Source organism: Silurus aristotelis, assembly GCF_946808225.1.
Source record: "Silurus aristotelis genome assembly, chromosome: 1".
NCBI lineage: Eukaryota > Metazoa > Chordata > Actinopteri > Siluriformes > Siluridae > Silurus > Silurus aristotelis.
This window is the reverse complement of record NC_139574.1, coordinates 31,477,408-31,494,494: the sequence shown is the minus strand read 5'-3', so window position 1 is coordinate 31,494,494 and position 17,087 is coordinate 31,477,408. Positions and strand designations below refer to the sequence as shown.

The 17,087-nt window shown below is 40.4% G+C and overlaps 1 protein-coding gene across 7 annotated transcripts in view; it reads right to left on the bottom strand.

The window, feature by feature from the left end:
• Positions 1-1,182: 1,182 nt before the first annotated feature.
• Positions 1,183-17,087, bottom strand: part of grin2db (glutamate receptor, ionotropic, N-methyl D-aspartate 2D, b) — an 81,596-nt gene continuing 65,691 nt past the window's right edge. For all 7 annotated transcript variants that reach the window (XM_083569625.1, XM_083569627.1, XM_083569626.1 and 4 more), the window contains 3 exons: positions 13,362-13,549; positions 6,719-6,960; positions 1,183-6,356 (listed from right to left, as the gene is read on the bottom strand). In XM_083569625.1, the coding sequence (XP_083425751.1) occupies positions 3,216-6,356; positions 6,719-6,960; positions 13,362-13,549 (3,571 nt within the window). In that variant the 3' untranslated portion in view covers positions 1,183-3,215. The remainder of the gene's footprint in view (positions 6,357-6,718; positions 6,961-13,361; positions 13,550-17,087) is intronic.

The following is a 17,087-nucleotide window of genomic DNA, read 5'->3' as shown; positions in this document are numbered from 1 at the left end:
AAATTGATCATCATCTTTAATAATCAGTTAACAGGAGCAAGAACACAGTAGCTACTGGTCTCTGTTTTTTGCTAAGAACTGACAGGTATAAGCATTGTGATAAACCATGAATTCAGAAAGTGAAGCAAATACATGGAAATGTATTAGATGTATTAGAACTAAAATAAGATTTGTAATGTAAAAAGAAATCCCAAACATTATACGAATCTGGAAAACAAATAAGCTTTCAAATATCCACAGATGGATCAATGGAATGGTGGATGCATTTTTAGATGGATTAAAATCTAAAAGAAAAACAACAGGAAATAGTTGCTTCAGGCAGTTTTACAAAAGCATCTTAAAGCAGAATAAAATTTAATTATATATATATATATATATATATATATATATATATATATATATATATATATATATATATATATATATATATATATATATATATAATTTATGTTTTAATTCTCACAAATACCAAGGGATCAGTATAATATATGGTTGGATGGATAAATGGATAGATGAAAGTACAGAAAGTTGAGGATATTAGACTTGTTTCTTGTCTTTTCTTATTTTACAGGCACTAATGTTTTCACAGTCATATAGGAGGAATAAAATTCAAAAATGTTTTCGGTATCTAGAATTGCTACAAAGCTAAAACATTTAAAACTAGTTCTCTAACACTTCCTCCAAGAATACCAAATATAACTTTTTATATACTGTATATATATATATATATATATATATATATATATATATATATATATATATATATATATATATATATATATATATATATATATTACATACAGTATATATCTGTCAGTATATGTATGTATATATTTATTTGTACACATATATATATATATATATATATATATATATATATATATATATATATATATATATATATATATATATATATATATATATATCATATCATTTCATATCATATCAATTTAATCTTATAGTTTATATCATATATAAAAGATAAGATTCAAATGAGACCTCCAATCAGAAATTAAAAAAGTTCATTCACAGCATTACATGATACATTCTGAAGAAAATAATTTAAACGAAAAAACAAATAAACATTTTATATATATATATATATATATATATATATATATATATATATATATATATATATATATATATATATATATATATATATATATATATAATTTTTTGTCAGCAAAATTAAGCTACATGGAAAATTTAAGTTCTGTACATGCAGTCAAAGAATACTGTGTTAGTGCCTTTCAAGGATCAGTGAAAGATCAAGTGAACATACACCTCACTGGACCCATTCAACTGTCCCTCAGCCCTTGTCCCATTCTCAAATGTAGCCAAACTTTCCACTAACATACCAGACGTTCCCCAAACAGCGCCAGAAAGCTGACCAAGATGGGCTGAGCAGCTGTATTTGAACAATTTAGTTACACAAGTCGCACTTGATTACCTGAGCATTTTCATCCCCATACTTATGCGATTGTGTACCTCTTCATAAATGGGCGAAGTAATCAAACATATTGCAAATTTTAGCAAATTTGTTTCCGAAAGAAAGAAAAGTCCTCGTTAAAGCAATACTTACTTAAGTACAGAAAGACATCACATATCCTACTAAAAAGCGAAATCTTGGGTAAAGGGTGTTTTAATCTAGAGCATGTGCAAGTACTTTATGTCCTGATGAGTGTGATTTTTTTTTATGATATCTACATCCAAAATGCTACAAGTCTAAAGGTATCTCTATATTCTGCTACATTATGTTTAAGCTACATTCAACTACAACAAGGGCAAATTAGTTGTGCCTGGTGTCAAAAAATTATGAGTAACATTTTCATGATGTAGTCTAACCTAGAAGATCTAAAGCCCTGATATGTGCTCAGTTTGTGTGTGTTGGCACCTGTGTTCGTTCTTATGAGTAACGATGGTCTTAGTGATTTGCCCTTGATGTATTAAATGATGCATTTACTGGCATGAGCCACAGCTTTTGTGCTTTCTAAAATTATTTCTCTTTGCACTGGTAATTGTGTCCACCAAATAATGATCAAAATGTGGTGGAAAGAGCTGGGAACACACTCAGTATCTTATATCTGCAGAAATTAGTTGACTATTGAAAAAATAATAAAAATAACTATTAAGGTTAAAAGACATGAGTCACTAGTCAAATTAACTAATTTTAATATTATGTAGCCATCTAGTGCCAATTATAGATATTGCAACCCTCATTTTGGTTAAGACAGTTATGTATTGCTTGTGTTAAATACTTTAAACCAACAAGAGAGATCAAATATCATGGGTCCACTCTAATGATCTGAATTCTCTGCATTATTTGGCATCCAAGACTAAAGTTCTACTATTTAACTTTAGACACAGCTAGCTTACTCTACTTTTACTAACACAGTGAGCGCAATAGATAGAATAAAAAAGGAATAGTGGAAACCTGGAGTAAGAAAAGAAATTCATACAGAAAAAACTGCTACATGTATTCTGTTTTTGTCCTTAGTTGTTTTTCTGGTAAAATACATCGCAGATTATAGTAACATCCCTGTTTGACACCACAGCATCAGAGTTCTGACAATGAATTTCTGCTAATGGGATAAGATTGGCAGATGCTGTTGCATTAAAACAAAGGAAACAAAAGCGATTTGTGACTAAATAGGGCAGAGTTCAGACATCACTGTCCAATGTAGCCTTGGTTGGACACAAACAGAAAAATTGTCAGTGCATCACTGTGGCAAAACCCAGCAAAAAAGATGCAAGGCCATTTGTCAGTGAAGTGACGTGATTTTGGCTACAGCCAGTGTGCCGAAAATGCAAACAAAAAAACTAAAAAGCAGCTTTAGTCTTAATGGTCTCCATAGTCCATAGAATTCCCATTGAAGCAAAAACATGTTCCTTGAATGACAGTGTGTGTAAACATGACATCATTACTCACAGATTCTGGATCCATTGTTCTCGTTGGAGGAAAGGACTACGGACGACATTGTAATGCTCAGTTCCGAGCGGAAGTGGAGCACAGCTGGGGTTTCCGTGGTTAAGGAGACAGCCTCTGCCGACACATCTCCTGTTGTGATAACATCACCACTGTCCGGTCCTCTGGCACCATCATGGCAGTCGTAGGCACTGCCTTGGTCCTGGTGCAGCGCGTGTATGTGTGTCAACGTCCATTTGCATCTTACCATCGAGCTCACACACACGTGCAGCAATGAAGCCCCGTGTCATACTTCGCTTTCAAGGCTGGAAAAGTGGGCAGACCCACGTCGAGAGCACAGGCTTTTTGCTTTAAGGGGCAAGTGGGGTGAGTAGAAGCGCCGAGGTTGGGGCACAGAGCGCAGTCTCTGGTACTGAAGTTTGGCACTAGCACTAGCCCCTTTTGAAGTACCAGGTGATAATACCGGTGGGGGAGACATTGATGTAGAAGAAGGGGCTTGTGGGATGGGCACAGGGAGAGAGGAGGGTGCAGAGCTTACAGGGAGTGAGGGCAGTAAGGACTGAGTAGGGGAAGATGCTGGCTCTGAATGTTGGGCTTGTTGGGTGCTGAGGTTTGACTGACTACCGGATTTGGCACCCTCGGGTTTGGGCGGAAGTTTGGGTCGGGGTCCTGCATTTAGACTGTGGCAGTGGGGAAGCAACTCCTCTTGACTGTGGGAGGTGGCGCTGCCCCGTTTGGACCGACATGGTACTCTGCTGTGGCTTATCTGTGTGTATCCCATATCTTGTTCCCTTTCTCTAGCCCTCTTTCCTTTGCCCTTTGACCTACTGTGACCACGTTTCTCACTCTTCATGGGCAGCTTATCAACTGACCAGTACCGTCGAGGGGGTGGTAGTGATGCTGGAGGAGGTGGCCATTGTGAGCCAAGACCCCCACTTCCACCTCCAGAGCCCCACCCAACCCCTGAACCTGAACCCCAAAAATCTCCACTCCACCCTTCAGTTCGTCCTAATATTGAATCATCTCTGCTGTTGATGCTTCCCCCTTTCTCTCTAGCAGGGTAGGTGCCAAAAAACCAACCCCCACCCCCAATCCCACTTCCCCCATCTGCAGCATTGCCCTCCCAGTACCTTTCAAATTGACCAAACTCTCCTGAGGAGCCGTCATCAGAGTAACTCTCTTCTGCTCTAATTCGATCCCTCTCAGACTCAGACACAGCCCCTCTGCCCCCTGCCCTTCTCGCTCTTCCTTCCACTCTTACTCTCCCTTGATCTCTTTTCTGTTCCTCTTCTGCATCATTATCCTCTTCATCTTCAGAATCCCACTCATGGAAAGACAGGCCCTCTCGGGTGTGTGCCCGCCCCCTTTCATAGTGTAGTAGTAATGGTCGACGTTCACCTCCCCTCCCTGCCACCTCTCGCTCTGCTCCACTGCTCCTTCTTCGCTTAGTTGATGGAAGTAGGGCATGTAATGAAGAGGGAGGTGAGCCTCCGGATGCTTCTGTACCCCCTCCACTTACCCAAAATTTAACAGAAGCAGGAAGTTTGTTGAGATTTGGGTATCTCTTGCTGGAAGGTCTGTGGCGTGTATGGCCACTTTTTGGCCGTCTTTCTCTACTTCTGCCACCTCCACTCTCCTCATCTTGTTCGTCTCCCACATCCTCTTCTCCATCTCTCCTCTCTCGTTCTCTCTCTCCTTTCCAACCTAACAGACTTCCCTTTTCTCCAAATGTGTTCCGGTACTGGTTGGAGAAGGAGGCGTACTCTCCTTCTCTCTCTCCGTCACCCTCTCTCTCTACCTCAACATCACCTTCATCTGGTTCTGAATGCTTGCCAGTTGATGGCTTCTTCTTCTTTTTTTCCTTCATCACTCTTTTCTTTTTTTTCTTCACCTTCCTGCGTTTACGCTCTCTCTCCCTTTCACGTTCCTCTCTCTTTTTCCTCTTCTTGTTTTTTTTCTTTTTCTTCTTCTCTTTCTCTCTCTCTTTCCTGTGCCGTTTCTCCCTTTTCCGTTCAGTATCACCAGATCCTCCCCCATTCCGCTCTCTCTCTCTCTCTCCCCATCCCGCCCACCACTCCTGGAGTTGAGCAAGTTGGCTTCCACCTCGCTCTCTCAATCTACCACTCTCCCTTTCTCGTTCACGTTCTCCAAATGAGCCACGGGGCTTGCGTGGAGGGATAGGGGGTGGAGGTGGACCATGTGTAAGAGATCTGGGAGAAAGGATGGAGCGCTCCCTGTTGTTGTGCCGATTGTGTCCCTGAAGAAGACTGGACTCCTCTGTCAGTTCATCCAAATCTTCCTCTTCCTCTTCTTCCCTATCCCTAGTGCTGCGTGAGGTAGTGCTGGAGGTGGTAGAAGGTGAGGTGGATCGAGAGGAAGAGGCAGAGGATGTGGTAGAGGAACTAGTGGTGGAGGTGGATGATGAGGTGGAGGTGTATGGGAGAGAAAGGGAGGGTGATGGTGGCGTGTAAGTTGGGGAAAGTGGTACAGGTACTAGAATAGGAAGAGGGGGAGATGGTCTGGGCCTACGACCCATGTCCCTTCCACCTCCTCTCCGACCTAGGGGAAGAATGTTCTCATACAGTGGGCCACTAGATTCTTTCGATTTTTTGGCTCTCCGCTTCCTCCAAAGGGATGAGGGAAGAGGAGGAGAGAGGTGCTGCAGTGGGGGGTTAGGTGGCAGTGGGGCTGGAGTCTGACTTTTGGGTGGCAGTCTAGGAGTGCCCAAAGACTTCACCCCCTTCCCCTGACCCCCTCCACCAGTACACACTCCCACCTTCTTCCCCACCCCATGGTCCATGCCCTTTTCCTGGTAGAAAGCCAAGCTAGCTGGTGGGGGTTGCTGATGGTTCCTGGGAGCGGATTTTGGAGTCTGAGTGCCTGCCTGTTGCTCCATACATGGACCCAAGCCTTCAGGGTCAATGGGCCCATAGTAGCGCTTATAGCCATCCAAAGTGCTTCCAGCAGGTCCACTCCCTGCCCATGCGGGAACCATCTTTTGTGGAAAGGTCCCAATGTCAGATAGGCCCCCTCTGAGATTCATAGGTGTGGTGGCACCAGCAGATTTTGGCAGCCTCCAGCGATCCACTACAGCCAGTCTCCGGTCAGGGCGGGGTAGAAATGTGGAGCATGGGAGAGGGGCACCCAGAATTGGTGTTGTAGAGGGGACCAAAGATCCCCCAGAATGTACCACAGCAGGAGGGGACCCAGGAAGAGAGGTTTTGTAGGACTGTGGAGGCTGAGATGGATGCTGCTGTTGCTGCTGTTGCTGGGGCACCATGGCAATGGCTTGATTGGTGATACCAGTAGTGACAACATGGGATGAAGGGGGGGCTGACACCACAGAAGGATGATGGTGGGAGGGAATGGTGACTTTAGGTCCACCTGGGGCAGTTTCATCTTCAAAACTGCAACAGCTATACATTCCCTGAGGGAGAGAAAAGAGAAAAGGAGAGCAAAATTAAAAGAAGAGCAACATTGAAAGAATTTTAGCAACAAATATATGATAGATGTCCCATTACTAAGACTGCTATTTATAAATTATATTTTCTACCAGGTTAGCCAATCCGAGGGAATATGTAAATTTGATTTAGGAAAAATTAAGGTTAAAGTTAAAGTATTACACACTACCCTTATTGTTTTTTCTTTCACTCTGATTCTACAATGGAGTATCTCATGTAAAGCAAGAAATACTGTATGCGATTTATCCTTCATCTACTTTTCTCTACATATGTTATAACCTCCCCATACTGACTTATTAGTCTGATTGTATTTGCCTGACCCTCTTACCCTGCTGAAGGCAAGTAGAAAGTCCAGCTTGCCAGCTTGGCCCATTCGACTCATACAGTGGCGAAGCCTCCAATAGACAAGATGCTCCCAGGCAAACACTAGTAGGCTCAGGCCCATGGCTACAAGCAACATGTAAAAGACTCCAGCCATATTGTCAATGTCCAGCTTGGAGCTCATCACTTCAATCTTATCATTGTGGCATATCCCTGAAAGCCAGAGACGCTCCAGCATCTCAATTTCATCTGAAAAGATATAAGAAGAGAGTTAACCACTGTTAATTGATGTTATATTAATCTACACTCTTCTGGTAAGACATTCCATTGGATTGTGGAGTGTGATTGTGGAGATTTTTGCTTATTTAGCAAGGGCAGTTACATTAGTAAAGCCAGGCACTCATGTAGTGTGACAAGGCCTGGGGTACAGTCAGTGTACTAATTCATCCCAAAATTTGGAATAAAGTCAGAACTCTATAGCAGGCCACCCAAGATCTTCCACTCCAATTCATGTAAACCATGCATTCATAGAGCTTGTAAACAGGGGCATTGTCAGGCTGTAATAGATTTGGAGCTCTAGTTAAAGTGAAGGGAAAATGTAATGCTACTGCATCCTAACATATCCTATAACATTGTATGCCTTTAAGTATGTAGTAAAAATCAGGTTTCACAATGCTTTTGTCAACATAGTGTTAATAGGTAAAGGAGGAAGGTTATCATCAATTATTTTCCTGTAATAATCACAGGTCAAAAAGTGCACAACACTTTCTCAAAAAGAGTGAAAGATTCACTGTAAATATATATATATATATATATATATATATATATATATATATATATATATATATATATATATATATATATATATATATATATATATAGTAGAGATGGGGAAATTTAGGTTCTACACCATAATCCTTTCTGTATCATCAGTTAAATATGAAAGTGGAGAGAAATGTAGGAAGTGAGGGGAAATTTGTTTGTTTTTGTTCGTTTGAAACTCCATTGGGTAAATGGGCAGAAAAAGAAAGCAGAAAAAGGGAAAAAACATAGAAAAATAGGATTGTGACAGAATGACAAATAGCACAAGCACACTTTCAGTTCAGAAAGGATTACATAAAACAGTGATGAGGATACAGAAAGAGAGGGCGAGTGTGAAAACAACAAAAAACATTATACAAGAATATGTGTCTGACAGCATAAAATAATAAAAACCTACTTAAATGAAATAAGTCAGAAAATTAACGGTGAAACAGATAGGGAAAAAAGATTGAAGGATGAGATCATAATCATTTAATTGTGGTCAGTTTTATTGTAGAACTGATTATTCTTTTTTAGAGAGAACTAGAAACACCAGAACCATCCAAGACTTTTAGTTTCTATCAATAGAAAGACAATTGCAAGTCCAATATACAGTGAACGTCCCAAAGATTCTGTGAAATCTATATTTGGTAGTATTCTATATACGGACAAGTATTAGTAGTGCTTAATCTTTGATTTTATGAAAAAAACTTTTTTCTATTTCTACATCTACAAATGTCAGATTTTTACCCATTTGGCTCATTTCATCTTGACACCCTACTGTTCAGTTGATCATCTAGGTCTTGCTACAGTCAGAGAATTCCACCACTGCATGTGGCTGAAACATGAGAAAAACTACAAATTACTCTTGAATCCCTTTGTCTATTAAAAAACTGTGTGGGTGATTGACCCGCAATAACCATAACAACAATAATGTTTATCAATATCAATAGTAAATATTACCATTATTGATGGTACTGCTTTACAAATTATTGTTGTTTATGAGTGGCTGTTGTTATTACTTGATTCCCCTCCAGGAACTCAAGCTGCATCAAAAACATTTTGGGAATGCTTCTGTGTACTCCATGCTCTGAATCACATATATAATCCAATGGAAAGTGCAGCATTACCGGTGGGGTGATGTCACGACCAGGAAGTATAAAAGCACATGAAGTGAAACCAATGTTAACATCTCTAGGTTACGTATGTAAACCTAGTTCCCTGAGGGAACGAGACGCTGCGTCGAAACGCTTTGGGAACGCGCCTGAGTGTTCATGCTCTGAATAACGTGTGTAATCAGTCAAAAATTGGACGCTGGCCATCACCGATGAGGTGACGTCACGACCAGGAGTATAAAACGCATATGAGAAGTGTGTTTTCTTCATCACAGAGAACCACTTACTTAGGCTTAGTATTGGATTTGAAACTTATGCGGGCACATTTGTCCTCAACCAGGGAAAAACTATCCTCACAGCCGTCAAGCAGTCACTTACTCAAAGCAGTTTCAAAAACTGATGGATCTGATGGCCACAGCAGCTAATGTGGTTCCAATTAGCCTCCTGCACATGAGACCCTTTTAGTGGTGGCTCAAGACCAGAGGATTCTCTGGAAGAGGCAATCCACTCCGTGCAATCATGGTTACGTGGCGACCCCTACATGATATCCTGGGTTTCTGATTTAGGGCCCTGTGCTGAGAGTTCCTGGGCATCGCATAAAGCTTATGACAAATGTGTCCCTCACGGGGTGGGGAGCTGTCATGAGTGGCCACTCTGCTCAAGGTCTCTGGGGGACACCCCTTCGGACATGGCACATCAACGGCCTGGAGATGCTGGCCATGCTTTAATCTTTGAGGTTTTTCCCCCAAGACCTCACAGGCCGCCATATGTTGGGGCCGTACAGACAACACTTCAGGGGTTTCCTATATCAACCACCAGGGTGGTAGTGATCTCGCCTCCTGTACAAGCTGGCACATCAGATCCTTCTGTGGGCCCAAGGGGCCCAAGCTTTCCTTGAAGCCAGCGTATATCTCAGTCCACTTAAACAAGGGAGCAGACAACCTCTCGAGGCACGGGCCGAGACGCCGGGGAATGGCGACTGTACACGGATGTGGTGGAGCAAATCTGAGAACAATTTTACAGAGCTTAGGTGGCATCGCACTGCTCCCTCTGGTTTTCCCTTACATCCCCATCCCCTCTAGGACTGGATGCCCAGAGCCGCAGCCACGCCTGTAAGCCTTTCTGCCTGTTGTGCTGCTCCCAGGAGTTCTGGAGAGAGTTCTCCTCCTGGTGGCTCCGCGGTAGAGGTTTACGTGTCTGCCATTGCAGCCTGTCATGCCCCCTCGCTGAGTAAGAACTCGTTGGTGACACGTTTTCTCCACGGCACCCGGAGGCTAATGCCTCCGGCATGACCTAGAGTGCCTGCATGGGACTTGGTCATTGGACAAAAAAAAAATTCAACAGCAGAACTAGAGTCACTTGCCACTTGCCACACTTGTTTGGAATTCATTAACAAAAAGAGATGATCCACAAAAGTGTTAAAACAAGATGAACTTCTACCAAAGAAAAGGAAGGGCCAAAATATTGAGAAAATTTGCATCTGCTAAAGATCAAAAATGTATGAGTTTATTTGCCAGGGTGCGGTGGAGGTAGTGTTATGGCTTGGGCTTTTCTGGAACAGATTTACTGATGATGGAACTTATAATAGCAGCTAAATGAATTTGAAGACTCCAGAAACAGTCTGTTTGACAATATATAGAAAAATTCAGCCAACCCCTAACCCTAAACCTAACCATAACCCTAACCCTAACCCATTCATTATGTAGAATAAAAAGGAGCCAAAACACTATGACCACCACAAAACAAAGGACTTCATCAGCGGGAAAAGTGAAAGACATTAGATCTTGCCAGGTCATTTACCAGACCTTAAACCAAAATAAGCTACATTTTACTGACTGAAGGAGAAAGCTGCCAAATAAAGAACGACTGGAAGAATCTACAGCATAAGTGTGCAAATATATCATAATTGAGAAAGAAGTAGCAGTGTGTTAATGTTTGTGGGTCAACAGTTATTGCAGGGATAGAACAGAAAAGCCTTGCATTTGTCACATATACATTACAGCACAGTGAAATTCTTTCTACGCATATCCTAGCTTTCTCAGAAACTGGGGTCAGAGCACAGGGTCAGCCATGAGATGGGGCCCTGGAGCACAGAGAGTTAAGGGTCCTGCTCAAGGACCCAAGAGTGGCAGCTTGGCGATACCGGAGCTTAAACCCCCAACCTTCCGATCAGTAACCCAGAGCCTTAACCACTGAGCTACCACTCCTCAGGGATATGCAACCAAATAAATATTATGTGTAATTAGCTTTATTAATTAATATTTGATTAATTAAAAATGGGTGGCCTGGCATCAAAGGTGTTATGTTGTTTAACAAAACTAGATGTAACTATTTGGAAATAAAAGCTGAAATTTGGATCTATCAAAAAATGTCTTCAATGTACAGCAAAAACAAAAGAATTGACTTTATTTAAATACCTTCATTAAGGGCTGTACAGAGGACAGTTTTTTACACTTTAAGCAGATAAGATTACTTTGTTTTCACAAAATGCAAATCACAAGCAAACTGTATTCAGTACTCCAGATCTCCAGAGTAAATCTGCTGGTCATTTTAGTGTGCCTTGGCATGACACAAGTTGTTTGGCAGCATAGGCAAAGGCTGGCAAAAGACAGGCATGGTTAAGTGGGCATATTTTTACAGACACACTTTAACACACTTTAACCTGGGCCAACAGCCAGACATGGCACCATCTGTGTGACCTACAGCCCCAATCCCACTCTTACCCACCATCAGGCTAAAACCAGCCACAAACCTAAGTCTGACTAAGAGAATTTTGCCAAAAATATGCATCAGTTCGTTACTACGATAAATAATACACAAATAAAATAATTAAACAATTGTTTTATTTTGCCAATAGGACTAGGCGATATTAGAAGGATTTTATGAAAACACCACGCTTCTATTTTATAATATGTAAAATTGGCAATATGCCATCAAGTGGTTCTAGAGAAAATGTATTTCTAAAACATAATACATAATTCAAGTGGTTGTGCATGTAAACTGGAACATTCCAATATGGTGGTTCAAAAATAATAGAATTGATCACGTACCCAATAAAACAATATGTGAATAACATTTAGCCAAAAAGTAAAAAAAGAAAATTCAACAGCCGAACTATATAGTCACTTGCCACTTGCCACACTTGTTTGGAATTCATTAAAAAAAAGAGATGAGCCATAAAAGTGTTAAACCAAGATTAACTTCTACCAAAGAAAAGGAAGGGCCAAAATTTAGAGAAAATGTGCATCTGCTAACGATCAAAAATTTATTAGTTTATTTGCCAGGGTGCGGTGGAGGTAGTGTTATGGCTTGGGCTTTCATGGCTGTTTCTGGAACAGATTTACTGATGATGGAACTCATGATAGCAGCTAAATGAATTTGAAGACTCCAGAAACAGTCTGTCTGACAATATAGAGAAAAATTCAGCCAACCCCTAACCCTAAAGCTAACCATAACCCTAACCCATTCATTATGTAGAATAAAAAGGAGCCAAAACACCAAGACCACCATATTTTATATATATAATATATATATATATATATATATATATATATATATATATATATATATATATATATATATATATATATATATATATATATTAATTACCTCATATATATATGTATATACTGAAATGCATGTTTAAAAAAGCAGCACAACAAATTGCAAAACTGCATATGAAGAGTTGCAATACTGATGACTGTCAGCCTTCCGTGATGAAACTCTAACAGGAGGTAACAAGTGAGACATTATTGTCAGAGAGGTAGAAGGAAGGAGTGAAAGATTAGATCCACATGGAGAGAAGAGCGGGATTACAGTCAGCAGGTTATAGATGGTAGACAGAATAAAAGAGAAATGCATAGGAGCACCACCTGTGAAATGCTCTTAAAATGCAGCGATAAACCCCCCCACCCCCCGAAAACTAATCAGCCTACAAAGCAAGTCATTAGTGTCAATAACCGCTAAACCTATCATGCTTTTTAGTGTTTCAAAAGAGAAGTGGGTGTAGATTTACAGAAAATGAAAGCACAAAACACACAGACACACACACACACCCATATGGCAAGAAAAATACAAACGGCACAATTCGCATTGCATATGGAATTACCATGCCAGGGTTAGCTGTTTAATTGTGACATTAGCTGAGGTGACCTGGCATCAGTTAGATGCTCTCACAGCAGGGGATTTGGCAAACACACACACACACACACACACACACACACACACACACACACACACACACACACACAAACACACAAACACACACACACACACACACACAAACACACACACGTGTACACTGAATACCAGTGGCACTTAGCACCAGTAATAAAATAAACCACCAATCTATGCATTGGTGAGCATGAGAAGCTATGTGAATGAGAAAAAGCATTATTGCATGGACAAGTGTGTGTGTGTGTGCATGTGTGTGTGTGTGTGTGTGTGTGTGTGTGTGTGAGTGAGTGAATAGATGCACTAAACTAATCCTCTAGAGTGCAAATGAGTACACTATCGGTATCATGCTGACAAAATGGAGTCAGAGGACCTCCTCAATTAAAAGAAAAAAAATTGTTCAAGGCTGTACTGGACAGTGGGGTGCTGTTGTAATGTTCATGGGTTTTTTTTTTTATATGTTTGTATTTGTTGGGTTATACAGTTTTATAAGCTGCTTGTTATACCATTTTGTTGGGTTTTTTTCATCATAAAACAGCAGCCACAATGTCAGGCTCTTACCGTCACCCACCAGCTGCAGAAGTGCCAGGTCTAGCGGTCGTTTCCAGCGGGAGTTCTTAATGAGAGCAATGCCATAGCCCGTGGTGGCAAACACTTTTCCAGAGCCTATAGTCATCACTTTACAGCCCTCGTCCTTACGAGCCATGTAGTTTAGCACTGCGGCATCATAGATAAATGCATCTAGCTTACTGCAGAGGGGGGGTGGGGGGTAGGCGGGGGAGGGGTAGAAAGAAAAACTGTGAGAATGTCTGCTTCTCAGATCTTTTAGCAAATAAAAGAAAAAGAAAAAATAAAAAGTGTAAAGACATGACTGACATTGGAATGATGTGTTATGATTAACAGTTTTCAACACCAAACTATGCTATAATTCCACAACTGTAGATCCTTAGGAATTTTAGACACATAAAGGAGCAGTGATATGCAAATATATATAGAAAAAATACTGATATACCCTTAGGGTACCATTATCATTTTCAAAAGATTAACTTTCAAAAGATTAATTAAACGGTCGTTTCCAATAAGGTGCGTAACAATAAGGTGCGTAACAATGAAAAAAAAATAAGGTTTTTTTTCATTGTTACGCACCCCAGCACTCCACAAACATTTGGCTGTTGCATTTAGGTGCAAAACACATGGCTCACACACACACCATTAAACAAGACGCAGCAAGTAAGCTTAATAGCAACATTGTTTAGCAATTTTATCACTGACCATATTCACTTGTCAATCGGATTATTCATGGCAATGCTCTCAGAATACTTTTAGCCAAATTCTTGAGCATTGAATCATACAAAGACATCCACTTCATGCACGTAAGTGGTTTCGAAGGTTCTTTAATTATTTAGCACTGGCCACCTTCGGAAACCTTCAGTGTGATTAATGGAGTATATTTCATAATGTGCTTGGTTGTGGTTTCTCTCTCTCTCTCTCTCTCTCTCTCTCTCTCTCTCTCTCTCTCTATTTATCTCTTTTGTATTTTTGATAATTTATGTTTATTTTGTTCATTATAATTCAAAGAGTTAAAGTCAAATGCTAAAAATATTTGAATTACAGTTTATTAGAATTTATTTAAAAATACACTATATGGACAAAACAACTATCGTCTCTAGGTTACGTATGTAACCCTAGTTCCTTGAGGGTATCAGACGCTGCTTCGGAACACTTTGGGAATGCTCTGAATAACGAGTCTAATCAGTCAAAATTGAAGGAAGGCTGTCACCGGCAGGGTGACATCATGACCAGGGAGTATAAAGCACACCTGGAGAGAAGTCAGCTTTAGCTTCTGTAACCGTGAAGGAAGCGCTGGAGGCGCCGGGGGTGTGGCTAGTGACGCAGCGTCTCGTTCCCTCAGGGAACAAGGGTTACATACGTAACCTAGAGACGTTCCCTGTCAGGAACTCGAGCTACGTCGGAATGCTTTGGGAACGAGAATCCAATAACACCACACCAGTCCCTGACTAGTGTAAATGAGCACAACTGAGTCGAAGGACAGAGGTGCCAGGAGTGGCACAGAGTTTAAGGTTGTAAAACCTGGCAAAGGTGAGTGGGGTGGACCACCCTGCAGCGCAGTAGAGGTCTTGGAGGGACACTCCAGAGGACCAAGCCTTAGAGGCTGCCACCCTCTGGGTCAAGTGAGCTCTGACCCCGAATGGAGCGGAGAGACCAGAGGACCCATAAGAAGACACAATAGCGTCAATAATCCACTTGCTGAGTGTCTGCTTATGAGCAGGAAGGCATCTACTCGGAGGGCTGTAGCAGATGAACAATTCCGACTTTCTCCAGGGACTCATACGGTGGACACACGACAGGTCGTGGGACAACCGAGGGCACCTTGGGGACGTAACCTGCTCTAGGGTGCAGGAAGGCACTGGTCATACCTGGAGTAAACTGCGACGTCTCAGCAGTTGTCCGAGCGGACCACAAGTGATGGCCCCTTCTTTGTCGGATCGATCACTTGCTTTTTAGACATTTACCACTTACCTGAAGGGTACAAACACACACAGAGCCCTTCATGAACAAAAAGAAGCTGAATCTTTTCTTCAGGTGCTCTTTATACTCCCTGATCATGTCGTCACCCCGCAGGTAAAAGCCTTTGACTAATTAGACTCATTATTCAGAGCATGGACAACGCAGTCCCGTTCCCAAAGCATTCCGATGCAGCTTGAGTTCTTGAAAGGGAAATGTAATTCTTCCCCAAACTGTTACCACATAGTTGAGGAACACAATTATATAGGATGTCTTTAGATGTGATGGTATTTGGTTTGCCCTTCACTTGAAATAGGAGATCCAAACCTGTTTCAGAATGACAATGTGCCTATGCACAAAGTTAACTCCAAGAAAATATGGTTTACATTGGATTGAAGTAGAAGAACTTAAGTGGCCTGCTATAGAGCTAATGCTCTTGTCGCTAAATGAGTACAAATCTCCACTGTTCAAAAAGCACATTTGAATGTTATGGTCAGGTGTCCACAAGCTTTTGTCCATAAAGTGTATGTTTCAAACCATTAACTAGCTTCTGCCTTATTTCATCATAATATCTAAAAAAAGGTCAGGTTATTAGATCACTTTTAGGTGGGTGACTGTCTGTACGGTATTTCATCTGTTTCATTCTGTATCTAAGAGTTTCCTTCAGGTTCCTTCTTCAGTGCAAAACAGGTTTGAATAAATTCCAAAAACTTTGAGTTCCAGCTTTTGTTGCCCTTCTCTGAGACTTAAAGGTGCATCAAATCACACAGCTCTATTTGGTTTTACTTTATTTACTGATTGTCTATTAAATACTAATGGTTCTTTTACTCTGTGACATGATACTGTAATTTTATTTATTGAATATTGAATACCTTTTTGAAAGATTGTTTTATTACTAGGTCTTTTTTTCCCCGACTTTGATCGTTTGAACTTTGTTTCATTCAGGCACGCTAAAAAGGCAATTGTGTTGATCTTGGGTTAATGCAGTGTCGAGGTGTACAATTTGATTTGTATTTTAGGAAATAAAACCTCACAAATCAACTGTTTTTGGCTTTTCACTAACATGTGTCTTGGGGTTAAGGACTAGTGCATCTTTGAGCCTATGTTCAATACGAGTAAAATACTCAAGTACTCTTTAAATCAGATCTAAGTCAAGTTGTATTGGACTTTTAACTTGTAATGGAGCATTATGGTATCTATACATTTACTCAAGTATGATTTTCAGGTACTAAATCAAAAAGGGCACCGTAAACCTAACACTCTACACCTTTTTCTTTGAAATGCTACACTTTAGTGGTAAAATTGTTAATCAAAAAGTGCTGTGGATAACAACATACATATTTCACAAATCCTTCTGTGTTAAATGTTGAAGTACATGAATTCTAAAAGTTAACCGAGCCTCTATAATCATGCAAATAAGTCCATTCAGTTCATTTAGTCGAATTACTGGGTGGAGATATCACATTTAGATCATATGCTAAAGCCTCATAGTGTAACCAATTACAACTGAGAGGTATATCATTATTTCAATCACACTTCATATTTTAAATATGAATGTTGAAGTGCTTCTGTGTACTTTTTCTTTTAATGATAAGAACACACTCTCAAAGATATTGATATCCAATTAAATAAAATCAAAAAGAAAATCTGAAAAGCAATATAGATTTAACAAAAAAATATTGAATAAGGTGCATCTAGGTGCACATTATCTGTACAGATTTTTTCTCTTTAATATTTTCTTTGATTTCTCTTTAATTATAC